Here is an 11,682-nt window from a genome sequence, read left to right as displayed (position 1 = left end):
ATAGCACAAGCACAAATATGGTAAAATATAGGTATAAATGAAAACCATAAATAATGAATTTACTCGATTTCAATATTACGCTGTAGCAAACGCGACCCTTCCTCATGATCAAACCATCGGCCTTTAAGATTATGCTGAAGAGTATCAAATAAATTAAATAATAAATAAATAAATCTATAACCTTAAATTTTCAGTTGTACGATAAATTATTATTGGATTTAAAGGTATTTTCGGACACTGATATATCGTTTATTTAACTTTTTGTACATAATGTTATTCGCACATTGGCGAGATTATTGCCAAATGGCAATTTTTTACTAGAGCAATTACTACTAGCGCGCTAGCAAACAATTGATTTGTGAGAACAAACCGTATCATATTACATTGTTATTATTAGAGCACACATAATAATATATCTATGTATGCCCTATTTCAAATTTTTATTTTTTTTAATAAATAGAAAAAATCTCACCCCCATCATTAAGGCTTCAGCTCTTTTCTTTCACAAAAATTAACAGATTGTAGAATTGAATAAACATATTATTTAAATATAGTCCAGGATGGTGAATGTTACACAGTGTGCAAATTGATCATTTAAACCAATCATAAACAGATCATAAGTTTTGTACATGCATAGACTTCTGTATTCCCATCTCAAATTTCTGTTAAATTATTTAGTTCATCAGATATTATTTATCTTTTATTTTCTAGAAGTTTTGTTTTATAAATGCTACTATTTTGTTTATTTATTTTCAATGATTTCATTAAAATATGTACAACATAGAATAAAGAATAGTCCAGAAACCACATACGCGAATAAATTGAAGGTGACTAAACTACTCTTAAACGAGTAGTTTTACGTTTTGACCCATTAGTTTCATTGTAGACGTCACTCAGTGAGCAACTCCCGATTTGAATTCAACTATACCGTGTAGTGTCGTTTTAAAGTATAGAAATTCTGCTGGGATCAACAATAAACAGTATGGGATCACATTTCATTTGAAAGAAGCAAATTCATATGTAAGTTGCAAATGCATTAAGTACTCAAAAAAACTATTATTTTTCCACATGTCAGATTGTCAATGAAAATGAAATTGACATTTTGTTAGTATTGCCAGGGTAGACCATTTTTTACACTATTTTTTACTAATAGGAAAATATTAGTTTCAATTGATTTAGTGGAATTTTAGATTCCCTGCTGATGAAAGAAGGAAAACGGAGTGTATAAAAATAATACAAAGAGTACGGCGAGATGAGTTTTGGAAACCAACAAAACGAAGCAAAATTTGCTCAGTGCATTTTGAGGAGAAACGTTTTTATGACACAAAAAGTCATTTATCTAAATGTAAAACTTTAATGATTAGTTCTGTTTCTAAAGGGCAATATTACAAAAGGGAAATTAAAACTATCGGGTAGACTGTATTGATATGTTCTTATCAAAAAGGTTTTATTTATAGGAATGAGGAAATTGGTAAAAAGTTTTACTGAACTCTTCATTCGAAAAAAATCGTTGATGTCTTTCTCTCGAAAATAATTAAAATGGCTTTCTTTTGGACAGGGCATAAATTTTAATTTCTTTCTCTTTTATACAAGATTCCTCGGAGCCCAGCACTTCGGTATCTATTTGAAAATTTAGTTTAACTTTACAATCACGGACTAGCACTTTGCTCGTCTAATCAGAGAACTAACGAAAATTTGACCTTTCGGATTAAACGCCATGGTGGCCATTTGACCGGCATTTTCTTTAAAACATCAAATATTATTTAACATATGATATAAGTTTCATGTAAAATATTTTTTTTAAATTTCAAAGTTCATTAATTCAATTACTCTTATTAAATGATCCTTTACTTTTCTACTCTGTTGTGTCAATCAATGTTTCCGCGTGTAAAATAAGATTTGAGAGAAATTAACAAACTGCTTTTTTTTTTAAATATAATTATCTTATATTTGTGTTATGGTTATATTTTTCGCTATCTGGTAACATTACGTGGCGACTTAACGCATACGCGGTGAAAGTGGGGCAAAGTGGGGGGATTTTTGGACACAGTCCTATATATTCAAATATGATTCTACGCTCCTTCTGGACTATTCTTAATTCTATGTGTACAATACATCGAATCAAAAATAGTCCAGAAACCACATATGCGCATCAAACTGAAGGCGACTAAACTATTCATAAATGCGTAGTTTTACATTTTGACCATTAGTTCCTTTGTAAACGTCGCTCAGTGCGCAACCCCCGATTTGAATTCAACTATGCCGTATTGTTCCATTTTAAAGCGTAGAAATACTGCTGGGATAAAAATGGAATAGGATGGGATCACATTGACCTGGTAATATTACGCGGCGACTTCACGCATGCACGCGGTGAAAGTGCATGGAGAGCGATTGACAGTTTTTGGACACAGTCCGAAATATTCTTATATAATTATACGCTCATTCTATATATTATAATTCTTTGGTACAATATATGATGTTTTATACGTTTTAATTAATATCATTAAAAATAAATTGTAGTTCTTTCACACCTATTGATTACGCAGACAGGAACTACTGGGTACAGTCTAAGCTTAACGAAGTTGCACAGTTTAAACCTGGTATTTACCAGGGGGTGTCCAGCAAGATACCTCCCGTGTTTTGTATTTATATCAATTTATTTTAATTTCATAAATATATTTTTTCTGTTATTTTAATCCACTCAGTTTCCATGAATCCCTTATAAAATTGCAATGAACTTTTTCAAAGAAATTTAATTACCTAGTGGAGAAAGGTGCTCGTTATTAGAGAAGGATAGATAAAAATCATTTGGAATTAGGACAATTATACATATTCTTTTATCTATATGTCCGCTACTAAAGACCACAAATTAGACTTGTAAAAATAATGTTATAAACGACATTAAATTATTCGTTCACAACATAGTTACCAACTAATAAACGTGTATTTATTTAAAAAAATTACAATTCCTTTCGTTTTTTTTTTCAATTTTGCAGTATTTTTTTCAGTTTTTTTTTGTTGCCAAATCAGATTTAGTTTTTTTTAGTTGACACACTATAGAACTAAAGCGGTGAAATGTCAAAATACCGTACTAAAAAATCTGACGTTTGACAATTTTGTGACTTGGTGTCCTTGGTAAACGGTGAACAATTATATATAATCTGTGACGGTGAACGTCAAAAATTAATGTCACAGAAGGAGAGTATGTTATTGTTATGTTTTACATTTATTTTGAACACTAAACAAGCATTAAATTTTAACAAAACGTTGATGTAAAAAATTGTCTTTATTGCTTGTTACCTGGGGTGATATTCCAAACGCTCTCGCGGCCGTAGAAAAAGCTCTTATCTCGCGTATTTACATACAAAATACGCGAGATAAAAGTGTTTTCTACGGCCGCGAGAGCGTTCAGAATAACACCGCTGCTTTAATTATTAAATTTGTACATATTGAAATTTGTACTTTATCATCGGTTTTTACTGTTCTATGATGGTTTTATGTATAAAATTTACATTAATTTTTTTATAGCTTTTCTCAAAGTTTTTTTTCTTATAGCTAAAAGTCAACAAAAAATGGAGTCTTCGTCACATCTGAGTATGAAGACATGCCTCGGTATAAACAGACAGTTATCAGGCCAGTTATATAAGTACACAAACGTAGTAAAAGGGTGGCAGCAGAGATGGTTCTCGGTAGACGCAGAAGGTGGTGTACTCAGTTACTACTTGTGCGAAGGTCCGGGAGATAGTGTAATCCCAGGACATCCACCACGAGGAGAGGTCTGTTCTTAAAATTTAAAGAGTATTTTTGTTCAGCTGTTATAATTATTTTACGTACCTATCTGGTATGGTGCCATTGTCATTTTTGTAATATAACCTCAAGAACAGGTGTGCAAATTTTCACGGTCACTGTTATCAATATATATCGTCTACTTCGGGTGATCTCACTTTTTCACACCTCCTCAGGCGTGCCCCGGGATCTAACTTAGGACTAACGTTGTTCACAATATTCATAAATGACATTATTATTATTATTCGTTTTAGACAGGCAGCCTTTGTTGATGCGCCTATATCTTGTGTACTGCTTTTTGCCAGTTATGACCCCGTAAATTTGTATTGGGATTTAATTGGTACATCTCATGCAGGGGGCAGTCATACTAATTATTTAGTATCTTATAAGTTTCTATCAAGTCCCCTCTCTTCCGTCGTTCTTCCATAAATTTCCAAATTTTTATTATTTGCTAACGACATAAGAATTTTCAGTGAAATGCAAACTTCTTTAGACTGTTTGAAGCTTCGGTGTAACGTAAAAAATATTGTACACTGGAGTAAACTAAACAAATTGTTTTTCAATGTTTCTAAATGCTTTGTCATGTTGTACACAAGAGCGTCCAAAACAATTTGTTTCCATTATATCGTGGATGGAGTTAAGTTTGTAATGGTGTCTACGTCTTCAGATCTCCGGGTGCTGTTTGACGCTATGTTACCATTTAGTCTTTGTAAAATTTCACTACGCAGTAACTTCCTTAAAATGCTTGGATTTGTTCTTCGGAATGTCAAGATTTTTTCAAATATTCACATTCTGTAAATATTGTATAATTCCTTGATAAGAAGTCACTTGGAATTTAATTCCATTATTTGGTCGCCAAATGAAACCACACAAATTAATGGTAGAGAGAGTGCAGAAAAAATGTCTGCATTATCTGTATCTCGGGGAGTATGGATATTACCTGTGACTTTTCCCGACCGACTTCTTACTAGGAACGCTGGGCTACCAATCGTTGAGGAGAAGGGATATTCATTTGGGTGTTTATTTTTTTAACTAATCGGTGGTCACATGCATAATTCAGATATTCTGAATGAATTCAGTATATTTGTCCCTGATAATTATCTTCGACAAAGGCAACACAGGTTGTTCTACCTACCACGATGCAGAACCAACCTGCAGATGGCTATGCCGGTAGGTAGAGCAATCGTGTCATTCAATTGTATCACCTCAGATATTGACTGTCTAAAAATCAGTGAACTTCTCTTAAGACGGCAATTTACAAATTGTAATATTATGTATGTTCATTCTACATGACTTTTTTTTTCTTCTATTTAATCAATCTGTTGTGTATATTTTGTAATGTAATAAGAATAAATCGGATAGGTACTCTGTAATGATCTTAATGTTAATAAAAAATAAATTATTGAAATGAAATAGGTTGGATTCATTCCAATGTTTGTTTAGAAAATACACCCAAATTACATACACAAAGATGACTTACTTGAATTAAACTCAACGCGGTTCCCGCTGCAACACGGTACAACTACAAGTACATTGCTTTTTTTTCTACACAACACATAGTTTACTCTGAAGGTGGCTCTTTCAACAGTAACTAAAACTAATCCAACCTACGGGGATCAACCAAAAAGACTATACACATTGATAACCTCGAGGACGCTTTAAAAAAAATGTTATGATGTAATTCATGAATAATCATCACCTAATAATGTTGCAAAAGGAACACATTTAAAAAAAGGATATCCTCTATTTCAGACGTATCACTAATTATAGTATTGCGGATTCGGTTTCAGAGTGTTTTTCCAGTAGCGGACCTTAAGACCTTCATTTCAGCAGTTCTGTGTAGCTCTTTGGTACGAACAGTGTCAGCCTGTGCTTCCACAACATACGTTATGATGTCTTGTATTGTCAAAAGTCTCACAGTATCCAGACTACCTTTAAGGTGTAAGCTGACTATTGACAACAAGCCAGTGGAACAGGTCATGAGTTTCAGATATCTGAGTGTAGAAATCTCTAGTCATAGCGATTTGTACACTGAAGTCTGAGAATAGGTTAACAAAGCATCAACTGTATCAGGGTGTCTGAAGAATGTAATACAAAAAAATAAGGATATGCGTATCAGATACATCATTAAAATTATTTATACATGTGCTTACTTTATGATGCAATATTTTACTGTCATTGTTTTATTTATTACCAGTAAAAAGAAAGTGAATTATAATTGGTCTGCCTCCAAGCAAATTCTGGCAGATAAATTTGTAAGAAAATAAACAATAAAGTGTATAGGTATTAAAAAAACTTTCCTCATGTGCAATCCAGATCCATCACTGTGCTCTGGAAAAGAGGTTCCCGTGAAAACAATTATTTTATGTAGGTTTACAATTACAACAGGCCCATTTAGCTGCAGCTGTAGTGTGTCCAAGTGACGAAGATTCCAAAACATTTACAATCAACTGTGCTTCTGGTGACATGTTAAAGCTTCGTGCTGCAGATGCTCGTGCCAGACAAGAATGGGTTGATGGGCTTCGAGCCATTGCTGAATCACATACTAAGGTAAAATTTTGCAGACTTTTGCAAGTATTGAGGAATATTTATCTAGAAATACTTTTAATGACACACTATGGGAAAATAAGATTTCATGTTGCCATTAAAATGTTATCTTGTACATTATTTTTATCAACTGTTAAAAATAAAGCATAAATATCTATCAGGTCGATTTTTTTTCTTGAAGTTAGAAGTAGCAAATGTAAGTATTGTATTTTACCGTGTATTAGATGGTTAATGATGTTTGTCATTTATGTAAATCGAATTGAGCTCAATTCAAACATTACATTTAAAATATATTGTAGTTTTTTGCTCTTTGCTCTTCTGACTAACTTTTCCTTTACATCAATCCAAATTTCCATCAATGATATTTATTATAGTGTAATTTCCATTTCTCTTTTTCAGACGTCTATACCCAGGTTATTATTTTAAGTAATATTTTGGTACCTTTCAGGCAATTGGTGTACAGTGTCCTCCTTTACCAATAAGAGAACATTTAGCAGTAAGAGATGCAATGACAAATGTTAGACAACAATTACAACAAACAGAATTAAGGTACTATCTTTATTATTACATTTTATTTCAAAACATTTACTACCCATAATATTTATATTTAAATGAGTCCATTTATTTTTATAAATATTGGCTTCAAACCAGTATCTTTGTCACTCCTTGTATTCATAAATATTGACTTAAACTACACTTTGTCTTGTGCTTTAGTAATTATCACACTCAGTTACCATGCTACATTCCGACACTAAATATTTGTTTACAAAGGTATTTTTTCACTAGAAGATTGTATATTCTCTTGCCTTTTTCTAACATATAATAGAAATACGCTGCTGTTGGCTCACCAATATTGTGGCCTATGCACTGTTAGATACAGATATGGGAATGATGATGAAGTTACTTTTTACTTATGGCACAATAAACTTCAGTTGCTGGTGACATTTTCGCTGCACAACAAGATTGTTTTTAATGTTTTGCATTTAATGTATGTATTTAAATAACTTATCAGTAATCAATTATAATATTTATTTGTTAGTCTTCCTTCGAAACGCTTAATTTTCTTATCGAACCGATTTTGTTTGAACCAGGTTGTGAACCCGTGGCTAGTGTCACGTACTCGCGGATCAGAGGTCCGAGGTTCGAACCCTACCCTACCACAACTTAATTCCCTTTTTCTAATAGTGAGTATTTACAACTCATTGAAAATGGCCCCCAGAATTGAAATATTCGGGTAAATCATAAGAACACAAAGCCACCCGAATAAAACAACCACAGTGAAAGCCTCACAGATATAAGTTGTATTTGATGTTAAACATCAACTATAACCGGCCATTTATGTACATGTTTTTATTTTCTAACATCATCAGTTATATAACCTTACATAGAGGTTCTTATGTATCGTATACATACATTAATAATGATTCCCTAGACTTCATAATAAGATTTTGGTGGCAAGTAACAACATCTGCACGTCCGTTACTATATATATCTATATATATATGTTTATCTTGCAGTGATGCAGCATTAGCACGGGCCATAGAATCAGCTCCTAGTCCATTTTCTCACACTGACCCAGATTTACTTTTGTTGAAGGTAAGAAAGAACCTTTATTTCAACTATTCATTAATAGTATACCATCTCAGATTGACTACATACATAGATATTAAATTATGCTAATGCATATAATTTTTTTATGTATTTGTGCACGCTTCATATATTATACAATTAACATATTACAACAGAGATGAAGAACATTTAAGAGAAGGTAATATAGAAGTCTAGGCATCTACAGGGCTTATGACCTGACAATTCATAAATTATCTTTAATTTTAGATTTCTTGCGGGTGAGTTTAGGGAAAAATATAAAATTTAATTTCTGCAAATTGATAATTAAAAAAAATCATGTATAAGCATTATTTACTTAAATAATCCCAATAAAATTATTAGTTTCTCAGGGGTGGTATTATGAATCTTCTCTACCCCCTAGATAGTGGTTAATTATTTTTTGCTTCATATAGTGACCACAATGATGATTAATCGTCAAACGGTGTATAAAACTATTTAAAAAACTAATATGGTTTAGTCAATTCAACCTTAAGTGTTTTGGGTAATGCAATAATTTTCTAAATGAAAATCAGCATGTTTGATTTCACATGTTCATATTTATTTAATCATCAGTGTGGCCATATATGAAGCAAAGTATATTCGCATGCAAAAAATAAAAGTCCCTAAATTTCTTTCTTCTCTACCCCGCGATGAGATCCGTAATTGCCCCAGTTATAGGTATGTAAACACTTTTAAAAAATTCAAACATGTTTGGGTAAGCATAACAAGCATAAGCTCAATCATATAATATCTTTAACCCATTGGTGTCACTGCGCACTTGCCCTATCAGGCGACTCATATAAGAGTCACAAGTTTCTCCCCCAATAACTAAGTAAAATCGTACTACAAAACGGTGAATGTTCAATCTTTACACTACTGACATCTTGTGACATAAGTCCAAAATAAAGTTGTTAGCTTATCAAAAAAAGCTTCAAAAAGTCATAATCTTAATTAAATCATCGGCAGTTTCAAATCTTCCGGCTCGTGGTCACAGATTGCTTGAATTTGATTATGAACTATTACACTATGGCAGCTAGATTTAAATTATTTTATGTATTGAAAATTTTGTAATTATATTTTTTTTTTTTGTTGATTTACTCAAACTTGATAAAAATTAGATTTGTATTTGTAATAATACAAGAAAAAAAAGTTGATAATGCGCGCCATATAAAGTGACTTTATGGCTTCATCAAATGATGAATTTTAATTTTAAAAAGTGACATTTTAAAAAATAATACATTTTATTCCAAAGTTTAAAATGTCAGGTACCAAAATTAGCTGTATAAGTTTATTTTTATTTTGGTAAGATTTTTTTAAATTGTGAAGTGCGGTACCGTTGTGCAGCTCTACAGATGACATATAAATATAATACATACCTATTACTAGAGATAACGAATGGCAGCTATAGCACGATGAATTTGTAGGGAAAATAATATTCGACATGTCATTGCGTTGTAGTGACGATTTAGATGTTTATTTATGCTTGGGATTGTACTTCAGGATTTAAGTGATGATTTCTTCAACAACAACCATTGTATGTGCGTTATTATGATTTAAACCCATATATTAGATTAAGCAAAATGACGGTAATGAAGCGTAGGAATATTTTTAACAGTTCAAAGGGTTAAGTCAAATAACATTTTGTTACCCCAACTTAACAGGGGACAAAAGTTGCAATATAAATATACTAAATGAGTAAAAGAGTAAAGCATAAAAGTTGCAATGTACAATGTCCTCCTGTTTTGTATATTTATATACATGTAAAATAAATCAAATCTCTGGTTTTCAGGCAACATCAGCAGCTAGCATGCAGTGCCTACTCCAGTGTTTGGGAATTCTACACAGACAACAGCAATTTGGATCTGTGAATATCTCCCACAGTGATGTTGACACAGACTCGGTGTTTTGAACAAAGCTTTCGGCAGGGTGTGTTCACTGTCTACTCAAATGTATTATGTGTAATAGACCCTGTAGAATTTAGAGTCCACTGTTTTGTTTGTAAATTATATCATACAGTGCAGTCTGTCAAAAAAAAGTAAAACAACTTATTTTGATGCCGGTGCACCAAACACAAAATTATATGTGGGTTGTTTTGTGATTAATGGTGATATATTTCATTCCAAAACTGATGTTTTTGAATTGTTTCCATAAGAACACCAAAGCCCTTCGTAATTTTCTACTCTTTTTAATAGACTGTTCATATGTATCCTGAAACCATTTGCACAGTTTAATATTTCTTCCAATATGTATCCATAGAAAGAACGGCTAAACAGATTTAGGATGCGAATGTTAATAGATGCAGAAAATAAGAACTCCGAGAAAGACATAACATGACCAAATCCAACAAATACTTGAAGATGGATATGTCAAAAACTATGAGAAGATGTATGAATGCAGATAAAGCGAGGTCAGGGGTGATATTCTGGAGCTTCTCTATCCCCTAGAGTGATTAATTTGAAGAATTTTATTATTTTCAAGTGACAAGACTTTGCTTCACATAATGGCCACACTGATGATTAAACGTCAAAAAATATGAAAATGAAAATATCTAAATGAAAATTATCAAAAATGATAATTTTCATTTAGAACATTATTGCGACATTAAGCATTACTCAAAACGCTTAATTAAGTTGAATTGACCAAACTATATTAGTTTTATTTTCGTTTTTGCAGCAGTTTTATACACCATTTGACGTATAATCATCAGTGTGCCCATTATAAGAAGCAAAGTCTTGCCACTTTAAAAGAATAAAATTCTTCAAATTAAACACTCTATAGAGGATAGAGAAGATCCAGAATATCACCCCTGTATGCAGAGACATAGTGATATGGCATTCTATCCTGTCTGTGTAATAGTTTCTTCTAAAACGACATGATGGTTTGTTTTCACATATATCCATTAATGAAAATCAAACATAATTTTCACACATAGTTTTATTTAATGCTATATTTAATTTCAACTGGGTTTCATATTTTGTAGAATGGAAAATCATTTGAAATTTAACTTAACAACATAAATGGTATGTTTATAGTCAACTCCCAATAAAAAATAAGTGAGTTTGCAGATGACTATGTTATGGAGGAAGCATCGAAATATTAATATTTATAATGTCTTCCAGTCTTTTTGAGTAAACCAACATCAACAAATAATTATTTTTTGTTTTCATTGAGTTTATTCACTTTGGAATAATAAAAATATATACAACAGACAGATCATTTTTTATTGAAAGTTTTACGTGGGTTTGAAATTGCCTCTTTGTTAAAGTGGACATTAAGAAAAATGTGATGATGTCATAAAACGATGTGTTGAGTGTATTAGAGATTATAAATAGGGTACATTCCAAAGGAATTGTGTATATTATGAGGTGAAGTTAATGTATCTGCAAGTCTTGCCATATATTGTAAACTAATCTATACATATCACTGTATTTTTTATCGAGTATCTATGTCATTGTTTTTAATAAATGTTAATAATATTTTCACTGCTTTGTTTATATAATGAGCTGTTTTACGAAATGCAAGTTTATTAGTTTTAATGACCATATAAACCCAAGAATAGAGAAAATCATGACCAACATCAGTCACATTTTTCTTGATTTATTTTGTTTTTGGGTTCATATTTCTGAAAATCGTATATTTTATAGTTGATCTTATTTTAATTATGAAACTAGAATGATTATTCAAGTAAATATATACCTATCTTATACTGTGTTTTATTTCTAAAATCATATTTAAAGTTTT

At 31.6% G+C, this 11,682-nt stretch overlaps 1 protein-coding gene across 2 annotated transcripts; it reads left to right on the top strand.

Annotated features, from left to right (window-relative positions):
- Positions 1-3,044: 3,044 nt before the first annotated feature.
- On the top strand, positions 3,045-11,645 carry LOC148282184 (oxysterol-binding protein-related protein 11). Of its 2 annotated transcripts, none has more exons than XM_088225508.1 (6): positions 3,045-3,202; positions 3,556-3,776; positions 6,175-6,336; positions 6,782-6,882; positions 7,851-7,929; positions 9,731-11,645. In XM_088225508.1, the coding sequence occupies exons 1-6, from the start codon at positions 3,187-3,189 to the stop codon at positions 9,848-9,850; spliced, it is 699 nt and encodes a 232-aa protein (XP_088081634.1). In that variant the 5' UTR covers positions 3,045-3,186; the 3' UTR covers positions 9,851-11,645. The 2 variants fall into 2 exon arrangements, with proteins under 2 accessions (XP_088081634.1, XP_088081635.1); XM_088225509.1 differs by having other exon boundaries at positions 3,081-3,202; positions 5,984-6,336.
- Positions 11,646-11,682: the final 37 nt, after the last annotated feature.

Source organism: Micrasema longulum, unplaced genomic scaffold, assembly GCF_059751315.1.
Source record: "Micrasema longulum isolate JH-2025_06_02 unplaced genomic scaffold, ASM5975131v1 h1tg000366l, whole genome shotgun sequence".
Taxonomy (NCBI): domain Eukaryota; kingdom Metazoa; phylum Arthropoda; class Insecta; order Trichoptera; family Brachycentridae; genus Micrasema; species Micrasema longulum.
This window is presented reverse-complemented; position numbering and strand designations above follow the sequence as displayed.

Coding starts and splice junctions, on each gene's coding strand:
- LOC148282184 (XM_088225508.1), top strand. Junction 6,883..7,850: donor TTACAACAAACAGAATTAAG/GTACTATCTTTA, acceptor TTTATCTTGCAG/TGATGCAGCATTAGCACGGG. Junction 7,930..9,730: donor CAGATTTACTTTTGTTGAAG/GTAAGAAAGAAC, acceptor TCTGGTTTTCAG/GCAACATCAGCAGCTAGCAT.